General features: G+C 41.7%; 1 protein-coding gene across 3 annotated transcripts in view; it reads right to left on the bottom strand.

The window, feature by feature from the left end:
- The window catches only part of elmo1 (engulfment and cell motility 1 (ced-12 homolog, C. elegans)), a 98,662-nt gene that overhangs the window by 25,969 nt on the left and 44,925 nt on the right, over positions 1 to 27,768 (bottom strand). For all 3 annotated transcript variants that reach the window (XM_023412129.2, XM_087175573.1, XM_087175574.1), the window contains 7 exons: positions 27,677 to 27,755; positions 26,089 to 26,139; positions 25,463 to 25,585; positions 24,197 to 24,325; positions 21,960 to 22,064; positions 20,302 to 20,410; positions 5,420 to 5,556 (listed from right to left, as the gene is read on the bottom strand). In XM_023412129.2, coding sequence (XP_023267897.1) covers positions 5,420 to 5,556; positions 20,302 to 20,410; positions 21,960 to 22,064; positions 24,197 to 24,325; positions 25,463 to 25,585; positions 26,089 to 26,139; positions 27,677 to 27,755 — 733 coding nt within the window. The remainder of the gene's footprint in view (positions 1 to 5,419; positions 5,557 to 20,301; positions 20,411 to 21,959; positions 22,065 to 24,196; positions 24,326 to 25,462; positions 25,586 to 26,088; positions 26,140 to 27,676; positions 27,756 to 27,768) is intronic.

Here is a 27,768-nt window from a genome sequence, read left to right as displayed (position 1 = left end):
TGCTCTGCTTCGCTTATGTTGATCTCTGGGCTTATGCCCTGATTGGACACACGCCACGATCAGAGACGCCAATGGTGGTGCAGCAAGTGGATCACATGATAAGTGTGTATGTGTGTGTGTGTGTGTGTGTGTGGGAGAGAGAGAGAGACAGAGAGAGAGAGAGAGAGAGAGGTTTAGATGGAGGGGAGGGAGGGAGGGATGAGAGGAGGAGAAGAAGGAGGAGGGGTATTTTGAGTGGCTGCAAGCCGCTACATCGGTGAGGGATTTTTTTTTCCCCAAGCGCCTGAGCAGACAGGGTTGCAGGCTTTTGTTTTTCTCTTGTGGGGAAGAAGAGAAGGAGGAGAAGCTCTCAGCACAGATGTTTGGATGAAGAGACGACAGGCAGCCGTACAAGAAAGAGTCTCTGATAGACTGACGCTCGTATACACAAGCGTGCCCACATGCAGTGGAGAAGTGGCTCCACCATACAGAAACAGAGCCAGTAGTGCAACGCAGCAGTGGTAATTGGACAGGGGTTGCTATGGAAACAGGGGAAACGGTTGCCTGACGGCCGGCTCTGTGCCCTGGGAGCATCAGACTTGCCTCCATTAAACACACACATGTACATGTACAGCGCGCTCACACACGCGCTCACACACACGCACACACACACACACACACACACACACACACACACACACACACACACACACACACACACACACACACACCTGGAGCAAACAGGACAGAATATATACTGGCCTTTTATGAAGAGTGTGTGCGTGCTAGTGTGTGTAAGTTTCATTTAAGCCTCCGTGCCCCTGCCTTAAATGACCGTGTATTCATGCACGGCCCAGTGTGTGTGTTCATGTCTTTGTGTGTGTATCAGGGCCGATGCTCAGTCAGCCATGAAGAGCCAGCCGCTGAGAGAGCCATCAGCGCTTAAGACATGCTCACACACTCGCAGGCCACAGCACCGTGCACACCCAAACATCGACAAAACCTAAACAAGGTGTTTTTTATTTTTATTTTTGGATTCCACACCTCAGAAAGCTCAGTGCAGTCCGTAACTGGCAGCGACTGTAGGAGCTGCAGGGAAATCTAGCCGTGCACTAGCTGTGTTTGGAAGTGGACGCCCTCATAATTATCCTTGACACAGCTTATTATCCTCCCACACACCCTAAAGAGGATATATTCTCATTTGCTGTATGTACATGAGGAGTTGAATGGCGACATGCATACAGTCACATTCTATAGATCCTTCCTCTCCCAACACAGCCAGTATTGTTGTTTTAGAAAGCGAAGCCGGACTCAACAGAGAGCATTTTTACAAATACAATAGACAGGATTTCTTTGACAGACTGATTAATCTATCACATTGTACTGTTGTCATTTCTCAAATAGATGTTGGCTCACAGAGATCTTTTAAGATCCCGTACCTTTCAAAAACCAAAGTATATTCGCGCACATTGTAACTATCATTTTCCACTGATGAGTAACAGATGATTAAGTGCAAATCTCGCCATAGAAACCACAAAAAAACAGATGATAAATTTCTTACTCGACTGAGACACCAATAACCAATTACATGACTGATCGCTTGAGACGGGTCAGCTCCACTATTAAGTTCAATAGTCCAGTTTAAATGAACAATTGGTGGCAGTTAAATGGACAGTCACTGCACTTCAAATCAGTGACTGTGGGGTGTACAGTGTAACTGCTGCTGTACATATTGACCCCATCCTCTTGCCATAGTTATTACTGTGCCATTCATTATTAGGCAAGTCAATAGTTACTTTTATACAAATCAGTGTTACCTTTGAGATTATTCCTCCAAACTTGCAGACATGAAGTCATAGTTTCATCCGTTCAAGTTTTTTTCGCAAGTCATTTATTTCATATTCTCTCATCCAAAAGAGTCTGTTCCTTCTTTCCTGTTCCTGTCCCCTAAAGACACAACGAAATAAAAAAAAGATATTTTTCAAGTTCTAATCCTATGATAAAATAAGATGTACCTTCATTGATCCTCCGTAGAGGAAATTCAAATTGACACAGTAGCACAAAAGAATAGCAGTAAAAGGGGAAAATTTAAAAAGAAATCAAATAAAAATAGAAACAGAATCTAAAATACATAAAATAAATTAGAAATACTATATACAATAACAATATACAAATGCCATGTAGGCTGTTCTGTACATGTGCAATAACACAAAATAAATGTGTCCTTGTGAATTTTTAATCGTTATATCTAAAAAACAAAAAAACAAAACAAACAAAACACAAACAATGAAAATAAAAAGCAACGTTAAATTCCTCTCTCTTCTCTTTCTATAAAATATATAAGTATATATATATTTATAAAATCTTTAACTCTGGGCGCAAAGCTTAATTTATCCGGTCAACTGTGATTTCGGGCGACTACCTATCCCAATGCATGAGAGGAAACCAATCTCGACTATTAGCCTTTGGGTTGTAGTGGGTCCCAGAGCGATGTCGTGGGTCAGAGATGTGTGTGTGGGTCTCAAGTCAAGTGAATGTGGTCTAAATTATTCATTTCTCCATCTCCCTCACTCTGTATTCGATAAGCCACACCAACTTCTGAGAAACTGTGAATCTGAGTCTCACTCCTGATTACAACCCACACATATTCTGTTTCACAGCATAGTACGAAAGCTAAAGATGCTCCAATTCCCATGTCACTTGACGTTAAATGTTTATATCTGTGATTTGTATTTTCCTTAATCCCCTCATCTTGCTACTCCTTTTATTGACTTTGTAAAGCACTTAAAACTCATGTTCATGTTCTTCTCATTAGTATTGCTAATGCTAATGCTCAGGATTTAGAGGGATCTACATCGAGCTTTCCCAGCGTGCATCTCTGGGGCATGTTCCTCCTCTTTATCGTAGAGACATTTCATTTTATGGAGTGTGCAGTCAGTGACTTTCAGTTATACATAAACAACTTGGTTTGTTGTTGAAAGAACTGGGTAGAAAATGACAACTTTCAGACATCATCAGAGGGGCTGATGTCTCCTGAGTGTTTCTGAGTTCATAGCGGTTACAAACTGAGCCTCAGCGTTTGGGGCTGGAAGCGCAGAGCTCCACACGCACCATTTAACTGATAGGAAGCCCTAGAGACCAAACAGTCTTGCTATCGACAAGCTGCTGCTGAATTTCAAACTCCCAAGGTATCGTGTGATGAAAGATGAGGTTTGGGGAGGGCAGAAGGGAGAAGGAAGGGAAGCGTCATCTATCCCAACTCAATCGAAATTGAGTCTTGTCTTTGAGGGAGGGGTGTGAAGGATGGGGTTGGATAACAGGATTGCTTGCTAGGGGAGGTGTGTGTACGGTATGTGTGTGTTGTGTCCTCGCCCCAGGATGAACTAGAAGCAGAACTGAACTGAGATTAGCTAGTCAGTTCAAGCCCATTACAGATGGTCTCATCACTCCTGGTATATTTATTATTAAAGAATCTCAAGGTTTCACTTTGTAATTACAGCATTTAGATCACCAGACAAACAGACTGACACAATGACACTGTCCCTTTTTCAGTTCTGAATTCATAAAACCAGAAATACTATCATGCTCTCAAGTGATTCCACTACTAAAGCTTTTAGTGAGCTGTAAAACACATATAGTGGTGAGGACTTCAATAGACTGTAGGCGCATGAAACATTTACTCAACCACTGCTACAGAGGATGACTGGATTTTCCTGTTTCTCATCTTGACTACGATATGTTAAGACCCTTCGTTCGTAGCCTCTCGCAGTAGATCAAAAAGTCTCAAAACAACAACAACACATTTTTCATATCACTCTCTTATTTCCTTTGCGAAAGCTGAGAGCTCGACTTTATTCACAATCTTGCATCCGAGCGCTAACTTCTGTTTGTCAGACCGACTTATGAAACTCACACTGCTGTCACTGCCATCATGTAACCCACAGCGAAGTTAACAGAGAATGATGCAACTCCAGCATCACTTCACACTCATTCCCATTCACACACAAAATTAAGATGTGAAAACTCTTGAAAATGTATTTCATGGATGCTGGAGGCTGATTTAGCAATTACAGAGTCACCTTGATGTAGCGCAATATGTGGCCCTTTACAGCAGCATGACATATAGGAACAAGAGCAGAATACCTGCAGAGCAAATGCAGAATTAAGGACTGGCTTGCTTATGTGTGAGACACTTTTCCAATGCTGATCAATGCCAGTAAATATGAGCAGAGGACGGAAGCACAACAAATCACTGTGTAAGCAGTGACTTGGACATGGGCTGGCTTGTAGCTTGTGTTGGTCTGCTTGGTGTTTGACACCATAAGATAATCATAATTTGTTTGACAAATCAGTGAAAGGCACACAGCATCTGTTGTCTGCTTCAACTCATGCCCAACTGAATACACCACATACAATATCTGTCATAAACACCTCATTACTATCACCGTCTGGCTGCGCGCACACATATATTTCCTGTGTGAGCCGACTCAACGGTAGCCATCTTACAGGAAGTTTTTCATCTTCATCCCAGACTCCAATGAACTCCAAATGAAGATGTAGGAGCCTAATCAGTGGCTCGGCCAATGGAGGCAGCTAATGTTTCATGTCAGAGAAAAAAAAAAAAAAAAAAAATGCAGGAAAAATTCAAAACCTAAAAGGCGATGTAAAATGCGATGAGATGTTTATGCAGTTCTTTCTCTCAATTTGTGCTCTTATAAAAGAAACCCCTAAAGCATGTTCATTTGTGCAAACAGGGAAAAAAAACATTTCATGTCCATGCACCTTAATCAGGACTGATATTTGACTGTGCGTGCCGCCTCAGTGACTGACAGAACACGAGATATGATTATCAGAGCTGTAACTGAGAGTGAGCTATGCGACTGTGCTGCTTCACAACAGAAAGTCAGTGATGTGCGACACAAATCGTGTGTGTGTGTCACGATTCTACACAAAGACCTCACCTTAAAATAGCAAAAATGACCAATCCTAAAAAAAACACAAAACATTGTTTTTGTCCTCAGTGTCATCGTCTATTAGCTTGTTTTCCATCAAGTATAAAAGTATTATTTTTCAAGAATGTGCAGTGAAATATCACCGTGCTGCATCTTTGTGGAACATTTTTTAACTAGTCAAAGACTTCAGCTGCGTCCCAATTCCACACTACATTGTTAGTTAGTTGCTGCTAATTTCAAATTTGGAAACCTTTCGAAAATGTTCCTGAATATGTCTCACCTGAGTCCATCAACATCATTCATATTAAGTATGTAAGTATTTAAAGTATATTATAAGCGTGCATAGTGCTACCAAGTATTTCAAATGTGTCACTTTGCCAGTGTGAATTGAATGCACTTGAAACCCAAAACCTGGTTGCAGTTAGCATGTAGCATGGATGGAACTGGGACACAGTGATGGTTTTTATTCAGCTAAGCCTCCCACGTACTTTGTTGAAGTCTTCACTTGTGGCTCTCATCTCCTTCCAGGTCTTGTTGAGCAGCTGGATGGAGATGCAGAAGAATTCCTCAAAGGAGCGATCGTGGGTGAAGAACATGGGGTGGAAATCGTGGCAGTTTTCACTGGCTGTGGGCACAAGGGAGACGGACTGTCACCGAGAGCAGCGGTTTGAGTCAAAGCTGATACCTGTGATGGAAACCATTTTATGCTGGCATTTCATTGGACATAAGACAATGACAATGATTCATACAAAACGGTAATAACTTGTAGTCGTGCCATAAATTATGCTCTGACAGGTGTAATTATTACCTTCATTCCTCAGAAATGTTTTGAAAAACAATCTAATATTAATGTTTATTCGATATTCATGTTGATATTCAGTCCTTGAGTAGGTGGAAGGGTTGTGGTCAGTTCAGACATGTTGGTGATTACAGCAGCGGAGTGAACTAGAAGGACTTTTTTGGACGCTGACATGCCACAGACATGTGGCTGTCTGGATTCTTGTATTTGCTTTTCTGGTATGTTACCACCTTCTATCAGGTCTCAATAAAACTAATCTAAGCTAGATCCTGACTCGCATCCACTGCATCTCTACATACACCAACACGTTGATAAAAGAACAGCCGTTGGCCAGTGAAGGTCCATTTACTTTGTACTCCTCTACTCTGTTGAATGACTCATACCATATGGTGGCCTTCATATATATAAATACGTAATTGGGCCTGAAAGAATGTGGCCCCTAGTTCGGACCTGAACACCTGAGTAATGCACGATAACAAGGACAAGCAGCGCAACACACACACACACACACACACACACACACACACACACACACACACACACACACACACACACAGCTGCAAGCAAACATCACTTAACCGGAAAGCGTTACAGATGAAGTCATCAAATAACTGCTGCTGAAAGGTTCTGAATTACATTTAAAGCGGCAAATGTGCTTGATGATCATACAAGATCATTCTGACACTTAAGCTTCAAAGAATAATCATCAGGCGCCTGCGTGCTAGATTCATATTCAAAATACATCAGTTTCAGAAGATAAGGAGTGCAGAGTAATATGAGATGTGACAGACTGCTCATGAGAGATAATCTAACTGATCTGGGAGGGATTCTATGATTCTGCATTACAGACGTGGCAGAGGGTTGATGTGTTTATAGGTTATTTGATAGAAACAACAATTGAGAATGAGATACAGTTCTTCAATGAAACAAGACCGCATGTTATTGAAAATTTAGGTCCTCATCAATTTATAACACAAAATAGCCCTCGGAGGCAAATTGTGACCAGCAAACACTGTTCCATCTGGATTAAAGTGAGATTTTTCATTTTCCAAAGCCAGGGGGTGGTTTATTTTCTTCATTAGCAGTGAACTGAGGCATTTTCAACCCCCACTATTTGTGTGAGGGTGTGTTTGAAATCAGAATGAGAGGGAAGGGGGAAAGCCAGGGCTCTTGAGTGCCCAAACCATATTAACCAAGAGCTACAATAACAAGGCTTGACATTCATTTGAACTAAATTCGTCTCCCTCTCGTCTTGCTGAGATGAGTGGCGGCCTTGTGCCAAAGGTTGGTTCGTTTAAAGAGTTTCAGAGCGGAGCAGCAGGGGCACTGGCCCACCATGAGCAGCCATGAAATTGGATGAAAGGGGTCAGGCAGCAATTGAAACTTCACAGTATAATGAGTGATGCCCGCAGGCCACGGGCACAGCGACCTGAGCCTTGATTTGGAGCGATGGATGGGAGATTAAGGGGAGAGCGGGGTGGAGAAATCTAGGGGGATGTGCTACCGGTGCCGGTAGTCAATCAAGAAACTAATGGAGGTGAGCCAAAACAGATGCTGACTGGCTGCTTAGTCAACAGTACACTGACCCTCAGGGACAGAAGAAGAAGAAGAAAAACGAGAAAGAGATGAAAAAGGGTGAATTCAGAAAAAAAGAAAATCCTTCCTCAGTCAAATACCCTTTTTTGGCCGACTTGCAAAACTTCTTGTTAGGGTGGAAGTTTAGAGTGACCTCTGAGCTAAATGGACTGTTTATTGATAGGACCAACAGAGCCCTGAGGTGGCAAGGTGAGTGGAATTACATGTCAAAGCTTATTTGGGAGATACAGACAGTGAGCAGTCTCATGTGGCTCCGCAGAAATTTCTCCATCCAGAGGTTTTGCGAGGCATGCTGAGTCGCAGGCACTTTTATTACCTCTTGCAGGGCTCAGCGGGACCTGGAGCAGCACAACGATGAGGCCAAAAAACACGTTACGGTGCGTTGATGCTCAAAATTGTTTGCAAACAGTGTTCTCCATTATAATATTCTTATTGCAAACGTACCCAAATGGCTACACAGTGTGGATCACTGAATATTTCATCAAACAAACATATTTCACCCACGCTGAGGGAAATAATTTAAGAGGGGAAATCTGGACACAGCTGCTCAGCATTTCAGCAGCCTCCAGAGATGAAAACACATCAGTATTGGATGTAATACTTATATCTATGGGAGAAATCTAAATATCGTCTTGAAGACACAGTCTAGTCTGTATTCGGACAGGGTTTTCAATCGCTTCGGTTCGACTCTACCACTCTAGATTTCATGACACGTAGACGTTTCATTTTTACCCTTAGGGGTATGTATAAAAAGGGATACAATTTCGACATTGGTTCGTTGGATGTGGAATTATACACCCTCAAAGTCAGCACTTTAACTTTATAGTTACTATCTCATTTCAAATTCAATGCACTGAAATAGAGAGCCAAAACAATACTATCTTAATGGACCTGCACTATATTTCACTGAGCCCTCAGGCATTACCAACTGTTTGAATGTAATGTCTGGCTCTTTTAAATGAAAAGTCCACATAGGGCGACAAAACTCAACAATTTGGTACTTCCTTTTTCAGCACTGCAGTTGCTTTCCAGCTAGCTGAAATGTCACGGCTGAATCATTCTCAACACTGCACAAATGCACTTAAAATTATCCGCCTGAACAGAGACGGCACGGAGTGAGTGCAAAGTCATGTTACTGTGATTAGGTAACTATTACTTTAAGCCTTACTTGCCTTAAACCGGCCTTGTTTTTTTTACCAGAGCCATGCAGCATTATTATGACTGACACTGAGGCGACAATGATGAAATGGTGAACATGTGCTACACAATAAAATATGGTGTCACACAATACACTGACTAATGGGGCTTTGCAGCTGGATGACTGTACTGAGGAAAATAAAAAAAGAGAAGGGAAACACCAACTCCTCGCCACTCTTGCCCAAAATCTTTAGGCTGCACACGGCCTAAATCTGAGAGGAACTGCAGTCATCCTGTGTGAGAGTGTGTGTGTGTGTGTGTGTGTGTGTGTGCGCGCGCTTGTCACATTAAATTCTATTAATGAGTGAAGCTACCTCATAACAATGTCTTCATTTAAGGAGACTAGATGATAAGACCTGCAATATCACTCGATATATATCAGTCAACTGCTCTATCATGTAAGAAGCAGCGAGTGAGTGAATGAGGAAGTGATTTGGGACACAGTGAGTGAAGTCAGCGTTGCGTCTTTGTAGCTAATGGAAAACTGATGTGGTGCCATCGCTGATTGAGATGTGGCCAAAGAGCAGAGCAACAGTTTCTTTCCTTATGAGTTCAGCTGTGTCATACTAACCCTTTCTTTTCCATTCCCTTTACATCTACATCTGCTATGACCTGTGCTTCTTAGACAGCTACAAAACCCGAGGCTAAGCACTTATGAACTGGCCTCATGATTGGTCGAAATAGGTTATGTAAAACCTCTTTTACTTCCTTCCTCTCGATGAGACACAGCATTCTCTCCCACAGGCAAGCTAACACGGTCATAGAGATGGGGCAGACAACTGGACACATCAAGCGCCTGAGGAGCCTGACACTTTTTGATGGAAGAGTCACACAGCTAGGGGCATGCGCGCGCACACACACACACACACACACACACACACACACACACACACACACACACACACACACACACACAGACACAAGCACGATGAACTCTGCTTGTGGCTGGATGTCATGCTACGAAGCAGCAGGGTAGATATGAACTCTCTCTCAATTTAAGTCACAATTTGTGACTCTTTTCCGTCAAGCATACGGGTCCACAGCAGACAGTCTAGATGGATGGAAAATGGGCTGTAATGACTTTTCTTTGTCCTGCATGCTTTTCATCCATCTGTACAGCCAGATGTTCAGTCCCTGTACCACCCATGAACTAGGTAACAGGACACTGTGATGACCAGTTTAGGTCATGCTGGACCATATGCCCACTCAGATCAACAGAACTTGACGCTTTACATTTATGGCGCAGCACTTCGTCACTATATGTCTCTACAAAATGATTAACGGAAAAGCAAGAATGATAACACAACTTCCCCTGGACATGACAGGGAGTCAGTGTTTTGTAAAAGGACATTTCAGCAGGATGATTGCTGTAAGACCTTTTAGTTTAACAGTGTCTCACTAGGGCTGGCTAGCAATCACTTTCATTGCTTGTTAATCTACATATGATTTTATAGACTCGCCTGTTTAAAAAATGTCACATTGACATGAAAAAAAGCCCAACACAATTTCCCAAAGTCAAAGTTTTGTCTCAGCAGCACTCGGGCGGCAGATCCTCACATGTGAGCAGCTGGAACCAGCAAATGTTTTACAATTTTGCTTGAAAATGATCAAATTAAAAAAATTGTTAGTTAATTTTCCACTAATCAACTTAATTATTTCAGCACCACTCCCGACTCACACTGCTATCCTGTTGCCAGTCGTGTCTTGAACAAAAAAAAGTTCTAGAAACTTATTAACTTTCAAGTTAAATAAAATCAAACACACAGGGATCTAAGCATCAGGGATAGTGTGGTTGAATCATTTAAACGGCCTACTTTTGCTGCGGCTTGTTAATAAGTGAAGCTAGATACACACAAACAGTGTGTAGCTCCTTTTAAACAGATTGAATCACTTCTATAAGTATCAATATTGTATTGAAGTTAGTTGCAACTTTGCAGCCATTTTGTCAACAGTTTGTTGACACACAGATCTTTTCAGGGGAGATAACATTCACTCTTTGAAATTTCCCATATTTATATCTAGGAATTACAACCCAGAGGCTGCCGTGAAGGTTTTTCTGCTTCAGTTGCTCATGATTATGATCAGAGCCATATGACGTGAATGCGTCATAAGCTCTGTAGGCAGAGAGGAGTTCCAGGTCATTGGTTTCAGACAAATTAAACACATCGGTACAGTGATGTTCCACAACATCACACAATGTCATCATGAAGGCAAGACTATGCAGAGGGTGCAGACACTTCCCCTCTCCTCTCATTTTCCCTCCATCCATCCATCTACTGGGGTGTGTGTGGTTGGGCTGAGGTCAGGTGTCACCATCTTCTCCCTGAGGTAAATGTGTGACTGTGTTTATGTGCATGTGTGTGTATGTGGATGCAAGCTTGACTGAGCATGGGACAGCTGTCGCCTGTCACGCTCTTATCAGAGTCCATTCAACGTGAAAACTCTGAGGGCTCGGTGACGTCAACTAAGAGCTAATTACTCAACTGGCCACCACACGAGTGCTGGGCATGAGAAAGGTGACTAAGCATGTGCGTTAAAAGTGTTTGCGTGTGCAGCTGTGAGTCTGTGTATGCATGAGAGAAAAAGCGAGAGAGATGCGTGGGCTGAATGCCACCCTGACATCTGTCAAGGGCCAGTGTGTATTTGTGTGTGTTTGTGTGTGTGTGTGTGTGTGTGTGTGTGTGCACACAAAGTAAACGAAACAACCCTCAGAGTCACCTTGCAGCTATGCCACATGATGAATACACAGCGAAAAGTGTCATCCTCACTCTAATTACAATACCAGCATGCCCTGATGTCCAACTGTGACAAGGGGAGAGTGTGTGTGTGTGTGTGTGTGTGTGTGTGTGTGTGTGTGTGTGTGTGCGTGTATGTGTGTGTGTGTCCAGCGAGCAGTGTCAGCACCATCTTTCCAGTCAAGTCACTGTTAACGTGTGTGCAGGATGCCAAGGCAGCAGGTACACAGAGATGAGATGCAAACCATGGCTGGCTGGATGACTTAGCAGGCTAACTGTGTACTTCTCATGCATATAAGGCTTCTGCCAGAGTAAAATGAGCGTGCACTAAAGCCATTTATCCAAGCAAACCAATCCATTTATTTTCAATGACTATGCTGCTCTAATTGGTAAAAAAAATCAGTTATATAGATACTGTAGCTTTCATCTGTTTGTCATTTTGGACTCAAGTCATACACAGTGGGTAAGATCACCCTACACTTCAACATGTCCTTAGGAACAACACTGAGCTGTGCAGCAATGTTATTCTTCTAGAACTGCTGGTCACATGACGCTCTTAGACTCAGAAACACAAAACAGTGCAAAATTAGCCATTAGGTCAAATAAAATGTTTTGTCTAAGCTGTATAACAAACCGATGTGTGCAGGGAAGTTGAACAAACACTGAATCCTAAAGAATGGTCTCCAGTGTGTGCGCCTGGTGAACGACTTGTTTTGAAATGGGGCACCACCTTAGAAAACTGCATGTAGTTCACTTCATCTTGCTAGCCTTCTGCAGTAGATTCTGGACCAAATATGTCACTTTAAAATGTGATGTCTCAGGGTTTCTGAGTTTGGAGTCTGTGAAATGTGAAATGATAAATCAGTTTTATAATGTTTGGGCCACACCAGCGGGGCCGTCTGGTTGTATTGATCATGAAATAAGGATGCCTGGAGAATGAGATCACTGGCCAAGTTTCTTCTTTGAAAAGCAAAATAAAAAAAACAAAAACAAACAAAAAAAAAAAAACATTTCGAGACACCGAGTATTTCATTTCAGGGAGGAAGAGAAGCATATGAGGAACCTTGACTGGATAGGGATGAAAACAGGAAAAGTCAAAGCCTTATTTCCTCTGTGGTTTCTAATTACATAACTAAACCATTTTAGCATGCAGAGTCCCCAACAATGGTCAAGATGCATTAGAGGACAGAGGGAGAGCGAGGCATAGGAGAGCAGCAGATGGAGAGAGGGGAAAATGAGACAGAGGGACGCATGTAGCGAATCCATCAACGCTCTGGACTGAGACACATATCCAACAAATTTAGCAGTACATCTGTTTCCACAGACGCCTCATATTCTCACAAATACAATAAGGCTTGTCCATCCACATTTAGCTGTGAGTTTTCTATCAAGTCAGAGCTGCCCCAGGATGCATTTATTAAATATACGAAACACAACTCCTATCTTAGACTATAAAAGACATCATGCCAGACTCTTCTGAAGGAAAGTCTCAGATCAGACGTGGTGATTCATGCTCAGGCTAACAAACACACAATCTGTCTGAGTTTGCCCAAATGCAGAAACAGAATTGTTTAATCATAACAAAACAACAGAAAAAAATTCTCCAGCTTACATGCACATATGTGCTCACGCACACACGGAAGCACACAAACACAGTCTGTATCTGGGTGAATAAATCATAATTATACTTGAATACTAGAACTAGACAGTTTTAGAGTTTTGGAGTTTAGAGTTTTTACACATGTATTATTATATACAGGTATCATTTACTGTGGAAACACCTTTTTGTCTCTGCTTTTTGGACATGAGTGTTAATTAGTGATGGAGAGAAGTTGCATAAAATGCTGAAAGACTGTGTTTATTAGGAGACCTGTTTCTCCTACCACTGGATACATATCTAAATAAGAATTTGAACAGTTTTATTTTATTTGTATTAGCTACTTTTATGTGGTCTGATTTGTTTTGTTATCCGCTGTTCAATGATGTACTACAAGATGTTGTCTAGTGCTGCATTATGATCTTTTAAATGTTCCTTAGCAAAGGCTTTAAATTAACTGTTAACAAGGTGCGTTGTGTTTGATCCACCACGCCACTTCAGTCCACCAAGGTTTGCAGAGAAGTGACAGCAGCGTCTGAAAAACTCAAAGGATGCTCAAAACTTGAGATTCTGGAGCACCCATCTGTCAAGTTTGTTGTTATTTGTGCAATTTAAAAAACCTTTTGCTGTTGTATGCCCGAGGCTATGAAGTGGAAAACCCTGAAGAATGCTCTCCCCCTTTAACACAAGGCTGAAACTGACAACTGAAGTGTGAAGTGGCTGCTGACTGCCAAATAGATGCTCATGTCACGACTTGAGGGATACTTGGGATTCCGCGCTTGGCCTTTCCTCCACTCGCTATCATCCACTCTGCTCATGATTCATGCAGGGAGACTTATGGGAGGGATTATCAGACACAACCTTGAGACTTAACAAGTCATTTCCAGTGGGGTCAAGCTTTCCAAGCTAATGTTCAGCTAACACTAATGTTAGCATACTAATGTTTGATCTCTGACAAAGATTCTCATCCCACTGATACCTCATTAGTGGCAGCAACTGCCCACTGAAAATGATAAATAAAACAAGATACAAACATATCTTGCAATGTATATTTAATGCATTATAATTCAGCATCTTTCCTTCATGTTTCCTAAAACCTACACAAACTGCCAGTACTTTAAAAACAAATATAGAAAACTAAGACAGAAAAAGAACCCCATAAAAAGTGATATTCTTGCCCCCAGCCACTGCTAATGTAACATATTAATTACAAGATAATTTAATGACTTGTCAGCATGTGAGGAAAAATGTCTCTTTGGGTCAGAAATGTAATTAATCCAATTGAGGTGATAATCTACTCCAAGTCTATTGAGTTTCAAACACGAACTCCCTGGAGGCTTGAAAGGTGGATGTAAAGTTTTTACTTATTATGCAGAATTACAGCTGGATGCGGTGATTCATACTGGTCATAACCTATGAAGGTGTGAAAAAAGGATTAAAATGTATAAAAATAAATAAGATAAATAAGAATAATTATTATATCTTATCTAAGTGATAAGGAATGGATGATGAACATAAATTACTTTTAGCAGAATAGTAGAGACCCATGTCCCATATAATATTTACAGAGGTGTTATATGACAGATTTTAATTAATTAAATTAATTCTTTGCCAATTTAGTTTGAAATATTTATAAAATAATATTATATCATATGTATATATAATATTACATAGTCTAAAATCTGATATGACTTTTTCATTTCCTGTTTAGTCTTTAGTGTATGTCTGCACGATCAAACATGACATTTAATTTTGTGCCATGGCTGTGTGCGTTAAAACTATATCTCACTGACACACTGTGGGCCAGTCCAAGCACATCGCAGCATTTCAAACTCACACTATGGCATTTCTCAAGGGTTAGAAGTGGATATGGAGGAGTGTGTGTGTGTGTGTGTGTGTGTGTGTGTGTGTGTGTGTTGATAAGTTACTGTTGTTTTTACAGGGGTACAGCAGGCAACTCAGAGGAGTGTCGTTACAGTGGGAGTTGTCCAGGTAATGATTGTAGATGGCTCTGAATCACAGGCTTTGTTTGGAAATACTGTGCATACACATACTGAAGCAACACACACCTAGGCAGGACTAGGCAGGATGTAACAGCAGAGTCTACATACAGTAGCATACAGTGATAGGCTGGTTACCCTCACTTAACTTGTGTTACCTACGACCCAAAAAATCCCTGGTTTTGGTCCAGCTAATCTTTGCTGCATGTCATTTTCTACTACGTATCTCATGTCTCATGATCCCCCAACTGTCCACTATTAATAAAAACAGATAAAACACCCCCAAAATTATTCTGAACATCGAAAAAACATTGATTTGTTGAAACACTACACAAAAGCACAAGGACACCTAAATACCTATGAGCAAGAGAGAAGAATTTACTTAGCTTGGGTTGAGCATCATTTTCTAATGCTCAAAACTAAGTGACCAAAAAGGAAGATACAAACTGTTCTTGAGACGAGACAATGAAAAAAAGAAAATCAATCCAAATATCACAGTGATGTATTGTGATGCTGTACAGCTCCGTTGTACGACAGGAGCTGTCCATGGTGCTGAACATGGCCTTTTGTTCTGACCTTGGCTGATCGCTCAGTGATGGAGGAGACAGCTACAAATATAAGGACATCATGTGACTGTCAGTCTGGAGCCTGGCCAGACCTGCTTGTATGTGTGTGTGTGTGTGTGTGTGTGTTTGTATGTGTGTGTGTGTGTGTGTGTGTGTGTGTGTTTATATGTGTGTGTGTGTGTGTGTGTGTGTGTTTGTAGGTGCTTATTTCTGGTTCCTTTTTCAGTTTCATGTGTGAGGCTGCTTCCATGTGTGTGTCCATGCTCAGACCTGCCATAGCTCACCACCCTGCTCTCCATCTCAGCAATGAGACGCCACGCCATGAATCACCAAGCAGGGCCATTACTCCCCATGCCTGGCCCTTTCTAAATAACTTCATAAATATTCCATGGACCGGCTTAAACAGGAGAGTCGGAAAAGTCATGGCTTGGTGCCTCACCGACGCAGATTCCATTAAGCCCCACGTTCCAGCAGAAACATGGTGGGACAATTAATCTTTTAGGATCTGAAGCAGGGCAACAACAAATGCAAGAGTGGGAGAGAGGAACAGAAAGGTTATGAATTAATGGAAGAGGGTGAGAGAGAGAGAGGAAACAGAGAGAGACAGGACAGAGAGAGTGACACCTGGAAAGTGTTATGAATTATGTAGGATCTAGCAGCTCTGACAGCTGATTCAACCAAACAAGCTCTCTTGCCTCCTTTCTCCAGACCAAATCTACATAGAAATATCTTAGCAACGAAAAGGGAAAATGTCAAATGTCTCAAAATGAGGATGGCGTTAAATGGATAAGTGGAATGCAAGAAAATCTCTTGACCTGAACAAACATTCAAACAACTGTCATAGCATATTCTTGACTGGGTTCTCTGTTGTTTATGAATGTAAGATATGTAAGATGCTATTTGTATTGTAGTGTACATGGTGTCATTTTCGTCAAAGTCATTGGATGGAGAAAGAGAGCCAGAGCGTGAAAGCATGAGAAAGGATTACAAGTCTGAGAGGGACAGAGCCACAAAGAGGGAAAAACAGAGAGCTTGAAAGAAGGAGTGAAGAGTGAGAAAAAGTGAGAAACATTAAACTGGAAAGAGAACTTGAAGAGACAAGCTGGGAAGAAAGGCAACTTCAATAGCCCCAGGCAAATCAAGAATCTCTTGGTGTTTTATCCTCATGAGAAAACAAGAAGACAGTGTCTGGCCCCTGCCAGAGCCACACTGGCATTTCACATAGATGGAGAGAGCAAATGAGCCACTAAGACGTCCCCGCCGTCACAATTAATCCGCTGTCTCTTTCTTCTGCCTTTATGCACATTAGGGCAGTGGAGCAGAGAGGGAGGAGGTTAAAAAAAAGCTGAAATTAACTCTTTTTCTGCACCAGGGGTTTGGACTCCTTTAATAGAAACCAGGTTTGAAAGACAACCATGGCTTTTCAATGGAGAATCACTGAGTGCTTTTGTTGTAGTTGGCTTTGATGAAGTTTTGGGAGCAGCTTTGCGTCTCAGTTTTGCTTTGCACTATGAAACATTTAGAGGTTACAGCTGCTTCGACGGCTATATCAACTTGTTCCTGCATGCTTTGTGTCTCCTGCTGCACTGACGCTTATGTTGGGTAGAGGATTATTCACATGAACGTTCAAATGTCAGCTACTGGGTTACAGCAATGAATAAACAATACTACAAGTCTAAAGCCAAGCTAGCAGGTCTGTGAGGCTGTAGCAGCAGTGCTTTGAGCTAAATGGTAACATTAGCATGCTAATATGCAAGTGCAGGTGATGCTGAATGTCTTCAGAATTGCAGGTATTTCGTCAAAAACCTAAGTCATGGACAAATTTACAGTTTAATGTGGTGAAAAATTAAAAGTTATAAGATCAACAAAGTTCATATAATAAATGTTGATGGGGCATGCATGTCATGGCCGTCCATCCAAATGTTGTCAAGACATTGGATCCTTAAATCACAAATGTCACCCTCATTGTGGTGGGAAAAGTCAGGGGACCACCAAAATCATTAGGATTCACCCTCTGCGCATCATGAACGTCTATACAAAATATTATGGCAACTCATCCAGAAGTTGTTGACATATGTCAGACCTGGCTAAAGTGGTGGACCGACTGACCAATACTGCCATCCACTGAACTACACAGATAAAAATGATGTTGGTGTTTTTCATCTGGCGATTGGCCAATGCAGAAACAATTTCCCCACAGCGTGAAAAATGGTGCATTAAAGAAAAATAATCAGCTTGAAATGCCATTGTTACACTTCAAGTTATGGGTGAAACAATGCGCCAAGGTTTCTAATACTACTCTGACTCAAATACCACACTATCAAAACTGATAAAACGTTGCAGAGACACAGACACTCCCGCTAACATCCTCATTAGTGTCATGTATTCCATTGTTTCCCTGTTGAAAGGTCAACCGAATGATGACAGTCAGTGCAGGGCAGAGACTCATTTCTCTCCCAGCTTTCCTCTGGGAAATGCACACTCATGCCCTAACATCACACACACACACACACCACCTCTAATGACCAGCTGTTCTTCAGGAAGCAATTACAACACCTGCCTGGCCCATGTTACATTCATCTTGCTCATACATTCATTAGTGTGTGTTAATATACACAGGGCTAATAGGGTGTGTATGAAAATGCACTTAGCCCTTTACAAGAGAAGACACAGTGCAGATTATGACTGGGACACGGTGGCTTCCTGCCGTAAGAATAAGACACATATGATGCTCTGTGAGTGTGAGTCTGTGCAAATATTTACTGGAGCTGTGACAAGAGATGGATGGGAACATTAAGATTTGGGACGAAGTAAATATAAATATATCAAAATGTTGACTTTCCTCTCCTGTACCCAGTGATTTCCTGCAAGGGGTTGTTTTATTTTATTCCCTTTGCACATATTCTTTTTTCACTGTGTGCCCATAGATGACCTACTTGTGTATACGGGAATCCTGTCATGTCTTATGGCAGCAGACAGTATCTATAGACGGATGGCTCATTCTTTGCAGCTTATGGGTTCACCTTACCAATTCTTATCTGTCCCTGCATTTTACACATACACACATAAACACTGTACCACATCATAAATATTAATAGTAGGTTCAGTCTCCTGGGATAACAGCCTTGGTAAAGAGGACATTATACAGCCACTGGGAACAGAAAGGCCCAGAACTACAAGTCAAGGTCATTGCCATTATTCAACTCAGGCATTGAGTCCTGCAGGGACACAACAGTATCTTCATCTTCATAAAAATAATAGAAAACACTATTTGCAAAAATGGAAGACTTTGGAGATGAAGGTTTTCTGCCAAACCAAGAAGATCACAAAATGTTGGGCAGAATTTGTAGGTCTGGCTGCTTGTTCTCATCATAGTTTCGGAGTAAATTACGTGAAATCCTGCACTTGCCCCAGCTCTACTTATTTGAACAAGCAAGTCTCTCAGAAACAAAGTCTTATTCATAATGACGGCCTGGCATTCGTCCTAGGGATTTAGCCCTATTGCATAAGCCTTCAACTACATGCTTAGAAAAGCCAGAGAGATAAAGATGTTTTCTCTATTTTGGGACAAGTCTGGTTGCCTAATCTCCATTTTGATATGAATGATGTTAAAGTGTTATTTCAAAGAGACTAAAGGGAGGCAATTTCAGTCTACTAAGAGCGAAGGTCAAAAGGGCATGTGCAGTGGCTCACATCTGGATAAAAGCTCATGACATACTCTGAATAGGAGTTCAGCACTGAGACATGCTGCCCAGAAGGAAATCCCAGATACAAGTGGGTACACACACAAACACACGACCAACGAAAGAAGTGAAGCTAAAAGCTCAGTATGTGCATTCACGCGTCACAAAGCACCACAGGAGAACATGACCTGTCTCCTCACCTAGACTAAAACCCTCCACTCACCCACCCCAGACCTCTCCAGGTCAGGGCAACTACGTTAGTGTAATAAAGTGCTGCAGACAGCTTCTTTACGGTTAACATAAAATATCTAGATCCATTTGCCTTTGCTGACTGTGTGCTGAGAATTTGATGAGGACAGGGAGGATGGTGGAGACATTTTGCATTAGAGCAGAGTCTGGCAGCGATAAGAGCATATTAAAAAAAGGACAGGAAAATTACAATATGCTTAGAAATGTTAAAGAAAAAGTATTACTGCACCTTCTTATCTTGTATTGAAACCTAGCCTGGCACTTTTATCAGTAACATTTAGAACAGATGAGAAAATTCGGGTGAACTTCCTTTGAATATCTTTTAAAGGCACAGAAACCGAAGTGGACACTATTCTTTCAATAAAGTCTAATGTCTTCCTGCAATTTACAGACGAGTGAAGAACCCTGTGATGCAGCCACGTCTGAATCCTTTATGAAAAAAAACAAAACAGACATGAGCAGAGGAAAAGGGCACATCCCTTTAAAACTGAGCTAAAAATGCCATCTCCCTCCCTACAGGGAGCAGCAGGGGTCAGTCGGGAGCAGAACTGAGACCAACTCGCACATTTAAACAAGTAAAGACAAATGAAAAGGGCACATCAATTTGGAGTGGACGTGGGCACAGCATCTCTTTCTCTGCTCCGTGTGCCTCCCAGAGGTGGTATACAAGGCTGAATAAGGGCTCAATGGGGTGAGATGCATCGCTAAATAATGAACTCCCGTCAGCACAATTACTGAGCATTATGCTTGCTTTCGTCTTAACAAGGAGGGAACTTGTGTTTTTGTGAGTATGTGTGTCCAGATATTTGTATTTTTGTATACATAACTATATGCATCTCTGCGAAGCACTCCCTTATAGGTTTTCCTACTGTTTATATGCTCACTCTGGAGATAATACAAGCAACGTGGAAGGTGTTTGTGTGTGTCTGTTTGCTGAGGGAAACTTACGAAGCTCGCCCACTTTGAGAATTTCACAGAGCATCTTGGTCAGCTCGATGCTGCTGCGGCCAAACGGACACTCGTGCTTGTCTTCTCGACTGCTGTTCTCCAGGACGATCTAGAAACACAGATGATCAAATAAGCCAGAGGAGAATGTGATGGCGTGTTTTGGTAAAATCTACACAATGACAAATGTACCAGTAAAAGATGGAGGAGCGCATTTGTAGTTACCTCAAAATCTAGATCAATGCAAAACATATTTGCCTATACTAAAGACTATATAGTAGTAAGTATAGTAACGTAGACTATAGCAACATGCACTGTTATAACACAGCGGTCGAACATTTTGGTCCATGGAATGCAGGTTAAAAATGGCAAGTAAATGTGGACGCAGATTAAAGCGTCTATGTGAATGACGCTGATGTATGATGTATGAAGAATATTTATGTGACATATTGCATCGGGTGTCTTTCATCCCATTCATCCTCAGTCTCAGCGGGTGGTCGCAGCATGCATTGCCATCTGCTGCAGTATCTTTCCGACACTGCAACTTGGCCAAAGAAAAATGTTTGTATCCTACAGTCTAATCATTTTATATCAAAATAACAAATTTTTAATATTTTGTGGCCTTGGCAGAGGTATGCAGTCTCAGAGTGCCGTTAGCTTTTATATTTGAATAAATTCACAATACCACACTAGCTTGTCACACTGAAGGTTATTATGCCATAAACATTTCCATTATGGTTGAAAATATTAGTAATTATTTGACCTTATCTGACCCTCTAAACTATCTGTTGGAGGGCAAAAAACATAAACGAAATCTCTACAGCAAAAATTTCACTCTAATTATGTGGATGGTGGCAGGGCGCCATAAATGAGGCCATCAAGGTCCCAATCATTTTAGCTGCTGACAGTTTAATTTGGGAAATTGGAGGCTCTGTTTTCTCCCCCTGGTCGACTGATAAGGGCTGAGTCGGCACTACTAAGACATCTCTTTTCTCACTTTCAAGTCCAGAGGTAGAGTTACACACCAACATAAGGCTAGATCATGCACATAAATACACACACACACACACACACACACACACACACACACACACACACACACACACACACACACACACTCTTTTACAGGTGTGGTGAACTGCTGCATGTGTACTGTCCATACTAATAAAAACAGTAATTTTTAATCACAAAAGAGAGCTGCAATAAAATTATTTAAACTAACCTGATTCAGCAAGAGGAAGCTCAAACAACTAATCACCAAAGCTAGTGATCACTACAGTTGAACTACTGTATTTTAAGTCTATTAAAGAGCAGTAAAAATTAAGTTGACTGTCATGTAAAAATGACAAAAATGCTTTAAGTCATTCCCACTGTTGCTCAGGGACTTACTCTGAAAAGAATTAAATCATCTCTGTTGTCTGGGCTGAGTAACCTCATGAAATGTAGTTTTCACTGAAAGAAAATTTGGGTACGAGCCAGAAACCACAAACAAGTGAACAAGCCGGAGGGAAGACGCTCTGGTAGGAAGCGGAGGTGACGAGGAGAAACATAACACCATAGAAATGACTGAGCCGTGTGTGTGTGTGTGTGTGTGTGTGTGTGTGTGTGTGTGTGCGCATTAGCGTGTCTACTGCATATGAAAATTGTACGTGCATGCTTACCCTGATGTAGGCGTCTTGGTGATGTCTGGCAAAGTACAACATGTTATCCAGAGCCAGCATGCCTGGAGGAATCTGGGTGAAATCCACAGCTGGATTCACATGGTTCTGAGAGAGACAGAGGAGGAGGTGGAGGAGGAGGAGGGTGAGACATTTACTTAAACACATACTACCAAACCTCTTTTTAAAGCTTTATTCTTATGGGTATAATCTGCTGAACATGACGCTTTTCCTAGTAAATGAAAGTCACAGTACGAACAGTTCCTAAATGGGAGCAACTTGGGTTCAAATTGACAGAAACAACGGTGATCAGATTTTTGATTTAAATATTGCTAGATTCTGATTAGGTGCACTGAAGTATGTGACTTTAGCTATATTCCCAACAAAGCCACACACACTTCAAACCAGTGAGATAAGCACATGTAGAAACCAATGCAACTTAATGCAACAAACCACCAAATTTAAATCATCCGTTTCACAATGCCCATACCTGCTTTTTTTTTTTTTTTTTTTTTTTTAACTCAGTTTCTGAGCTCAATTTGAATCTTTTTTCTTTTAAGCCGACAAACTGTTCACTGTGATGGATGATCTGTCGTTGCAGTGAAAGCAACGTGCGATTTTCAGTTTTTCAGACAAATTGAAGGATTAAATTTTCATTTGTGGGCGCAGACAATTCTGCCATATCTTAGGAAAAAACCCTCTAAAAGTCAGTGAATTATCTAAAAATGCACTTTCATCAAGTTTGTTTGTCTTATTTGATGAAAAGTTGATGTTTTTGGAGACACATATTTTGTTTTATTGGACAGTGACACTTTCTTCACGCAAGGTTCCAAGTCTCTCCAAGTTGGCTGCCTGGAAGCTACAGTATTAAAATAACTTCCTAAAAACTTACATTATGCTTTAGAAAATGGTCAGAAATAAAAACAAAGTACACTGCGCATGATTTATAGTTTAGGCTAACATCTACAATACCCCCCACCCCCCCTTCCCCATAACGGATAAATATTATATTGGACATGCTTATAGAGACTGCCTGTGCTGTCGCAGTCCATCACACTTAATTCCTCCCAGATACTGCAGAAAATTTAGTTGACTAATGATTAAAACATTGGATACATATGCAAACGCATCATTCTGAAGCTCATCTTGAGTTTAAAAGGTGAGACAGGATGTTGAAGAGGAAAGTGACAGGAAGAGGAGGAAGGAAGGCGGAGGATGAAAGAGGAATGGAGGACACTGAGATCTGCTCATCAGTTTGGTAAGTCTGCCTGACAGGAAGCAGACTTATAGGCTTAAAACAGAAACAGACACTCAGGCACATGCATATCTTTAAAAAAAAAATAAAAAATAGCCTCGCGCTCATACGGACCCATGATATTCCAGCATGCGCAACAATCCCCTCTTAAGGAACCTGAAGGCCCTAAAAGGCAAATAAATTATCTCAGCAGAGATAACGTCTATCTGGAGAGTTATGGCTTATGGAGGTGTGTGTACACAGTTTGTTTGTGTGTCTGTGTGTGTGTGTGTGTGTGTGTGTGAGAGAGTGAGTGTGTGTGTGTGTGTGTGTGTGTGTGTGTTTGTTTGTTTGTGTGTGTATGTAAGCTGTCTAGCATGGAAAGCAGTCTAAAGATTTTAGGGTGGGTTTTCTCGACACTGGTGGAGACAAGGCAGTCCAATTGGCCTTATCTTTACGGAACACACTGCAGTGGGAGTGTGGATGGGAAGAGCCCCGAAACAACTCTGGGCTTACACCAAACCACAGTGGGTTTAGTTCAAGTTCTTATGCTATAGTTAGAACACCGCATACAACACAAAGTCACAACACACACATACACACACACACACACACACACACACACACACACACACACACACACAATCTTAATAGGGACAGTGTAAGCAACATACATTTAAAACGCCTGAGGAAGAAACACAGTATATAATAAGATGGGTAAAAGCACATAGAGAAATAACACACTTTCTCAGCCCATCTCTCCTGGCATGCCCAGACAGACACACACACTTTGATGTGCAGATTCTGAAGTGAAGGACAATCATGTCCAATTAACAGCAGTCCCCTGTGGACAGACTGGCTCGTGTTTTCCTTTCTGATCTCAGTCTCGAGTCCTATGTGTGTTCAGTTGTAGTAGTTTGAGGCACAGAACAAGCACACTCACGGAGCCCTCTGACACACGCACGCACGCACGCACGCGCGCGCACACACACACACACACACTTACAATAAAGCCAAGCTTCTTGTAGTCGCGAGTGTACATGGACTTGCGTTTCTCGATGCTGCCGCTGTTGTTGGGCTCACACTCCACATCGAAGGCAATTCTCCGCAGCTCAAAGATGATGTCCCTCTGAGCCTGCACACGCAGAGAAGAATATTAAAGTGTTGCTCATAAATCCATTTGTCTTTTCTTCCATTCACCATTTTATAATTTAAGAATGCTTCAGCCTCATCTCCGTTGTCTGGGGTCTTGCAGTGCCCAAGGCAATCTGGCCAGCAGCCATGTCTCTCCACTGTTTTTATTACTTGGCCAAAGCTACAATAACTGTTTTTTGAAATCTGGCCGGATCAGGCCCAAACTTCCCACAAGCTGTTGAATAAAAGATTAATGATTTACTCCTGGCAGCTTAGAATGCTTGGCTGTTCTGTTGGGGGATCCCTCCATGAGATGTACCTGTTTTTTTTCTTATAAAAAGGTTTTTTTTTTTAGGAATTGTTCTTTGTACACCTGCAGGGTCTGAGGTTACTTGAGCAATGTAGGCTACACTCCATTAGACAGGCATGTCCTGAATACTTATTATTTTGCCTGGACAACTTCTTGTTTTAAAAGTCTGGTGATATTCTATTATTTTTTCATTGTCAACAAATCCCATGAAAAGACAAAACCAGTCAATAAACTGATTTCACTAACTGGAATTTCACTAAAGCCCCAAATGTGTATAAATTCACTGCTGAAGATCGTCCCTGACAAATACACTATTTACTCCTGTCTGAATAGTGTTTGCTAAAAAATGCCACTGTGGCACTGCTTGGCCTGTTTTTAAAGATTAACGTCTTCAGTAGGAACAAATGAGCTTGGGGCTGAGTGCAACAGATAGTCTGGGGTAATCGGAAAATACTGACAGACGGACTAAAGCATTGTTGGCTTTGGTCTTTTCATGGGATTTGTTGATAGTAAAAAAAAAACAGAATATCACCAGGCTTATTCTTTAAGTTGTTACGCACCATCTTACTTCCTGTTGTTGTGTAATTGATTGCTAATTTGATGGATCTGGATCACTTTTTCTATTAATTCATTATTCATACAGTAACAGCTTTGTTTGCATTAGATTGTATAAGTGTATTATGGGTTTCCATAGGTTATGAAGCTCATGTAATTAAAATAATATACAAACTCAGACAGCGAAGGTCACACAACTCAGGTTGAACAGAGCTAATTTCTTTTTTCACTTTCATTCATCAGCATTTCCTGTCTGCATCATTCAGTCCCCACCTGGTCCTGGGGATCCATCTTGGTCATCATGCGGTCCTCCAGCAGGTTGAAGGTGAGCACCTGCAGCACATACAGCTGGTGGGCCATCTCATCGTTGATGGGTGTGGGGCTCCGGATCACATTCTACATGGCATGAGGGACAAAGAGAGAAGGGAGAGGAGTGAGAGGAGGGGAGGGGAGGGGAGGGGAGGGAGGAAGAGCAGGACAGTAAGACAGAGGTGTTTGATGCGCAAGGAGAAGGTGAAGGAGAGGGGACGGGGTCAGAGAGGCGAGAGGTGGATTTTGGAGGAAGACGGTAAGAGATAACAAAGGAGAATAAGAGGATTTGGGAGTGAATGACGAGGATTAGAAAGCAGAAGTCAGATGAATGAAGAGGAGAGGGAGAAATGAGATTTAACACAAGGGAGAGGATGAAAGAGAGAAAAGAGAACAGGTGCGAGAAAGGAAGTACAGTAGATAATAACCAGGGAGGTGAGACACAGGCAGAAGTGGCAGGTGTCATTTTCCTCTCTGATATCACACTGGTACAGAGGCATAAACCCGAACAGAGAGAGAGAGAGAGCGAGAGAGGAAGAGAGAGAGACACACAGGAGAGGTAAGGAGGAGAGGGGCATTATTAAACTTACACTGAGAATGATGGAGCGCAGCTGTTTCTGGGCGAGAATATGGGCCATCTCCTACACAGGGAGAAAGAAAAGGAGGGAGAAATAGAAATATAGATAGAGAGAAAAAGACAGAATTTAGGAAGAGCAGGGAGAGAGTGAGAGGGATAAAGATGAAAAACAACAACATATCACCAGTACATAGGTTTTGGGTTCTCTATGATGAAAAGAAAATGGATGCGGGCAAAAACCAAAATAAAGTTGCCATGGCACACCGCAAAGTATGCAGTGACAGGCCGCAAAAAAACCAAACAAAACAAACAAGGAAGCCATCCCAAATAAGAACTTAATCTTAAAAAGGGATACTAAATGCACTAACTAATGTCTTCTACAGTACAAACTACAAAGTGTGCTAATCAAGGGTGCACTTACTGTCAAGGGACAATTTAGGATGTCCACAATGTGCTCATCAAACTACCATATCGTGTGCAGTGAGGAAACAAAGTCAGAGACAGAGAGACAGACGGTGAGTGAGTGAATGTGGTAAAAAAAAAAGAAAAGAAAAAAAAGGAGTCTGAGAGGAGGTTAAGAAAAAGATTAATTTTCTGTCAGCGGTGCAGCTTGTGGAAGGAGAAGGGTGGGGTGGTGGGGGGGTGATGGAGTCAGCAGAAGGGTGAGGGAATGGGGGATCATAAAAATAGCTTTACTGATGGCCGAGTCTGTACCACAAAGACAAACACACAAAAACCACTGTCATCTATCTAAGAACTAAAATTGTGTCATTAGCCCCTTGCATATTTAAAAATGTGTCATCTGCAACTTATCTGTGTATAAAAGAAGTGACACGATGAACAGGCGCTGTGCACCAGCATCTCATTATAAAACCGACTTTCTGCAGACATAAAATGACCTGCTATAAACCTATATTACCACACATGCCTGCTCCTGAGCAAAAGGGCATTATTCACTTATCACCTAAAACAACCAAGTAAAAATTTGTTTAAAATTTCACCCAATCAACCTCATGAATCTGAATTTAACAGCCCATTGCCAAATTGTCAACATTTTGCTAATTAAATCCCAGCAAAAAAAAAAAAAGAAAAAAAAAAAGAGGCACTGCAACATCCGAGTGTGCTTGAATTTGTATGCAGTAGTGCTGCTGAGCTTATTTCTGCACAGCGCATCTTCAGTTTTGTATGCTGCATAGGAGAAAGAGCTGTGGGTTAGCATCATTCATTATTAATGTCAAAGCACATCCCTGGACCCTATGGTGCTGATGCAAGGGATCATGTGGTTAGCTACAGGGCAATCTGTGACATCGGTGAGGGAGCTAGTGAGAGATGAATGGAGAAATGAAAGCATGTTTAAGCTAAAACATCACTTCTGCAGAGAGGAAAGGAAAGAAAAATGATTTGTCGATACTTCACTACTAGATTTTACTGTTGCACTCCGCTGCAGATGTGTTATAGACACTGGTGCTTCTTAGACACCAAAATACACACACATACACACATATATTAGGTGCACTGTTACAGGATCGCTGCATCATGAAATGACGTACAGTAGATTCAGTGGAGCGTGAAAGTGCTGGGTGTGCATGCCGGAGCCTCACCTGTCTCTTCTCCTCAGGAGCTTTGAGGAACAGAGCATTGATGACAGCAATGGTGTAGGTCTGAATGTCCTGATCAGTCCTGTCATTAGAAA

The sequence above is a fragment of the Seriola lalandi genome, unplaced genomic scaffold (genome assembly GCF_002814215.2).
Source record: "Seriola lalandi dorsalis isolate HSWRI2012SDOR001 ecotype SW California unplaced genomic scaffold, Sedor1 jcf7180002054476, whole genome shotgun sequence".
Taxonomy (NCBI): Eukaryota; Metazoa; Chordata; class Actinopteri; order Carangiformes; family Carangidae; genus Seriola; species Seriola lalandi.
Note: the sequence above shows the minus strand (reverse complement) of the source record. Positions and strands in the feature narration are given on the sequence as shown.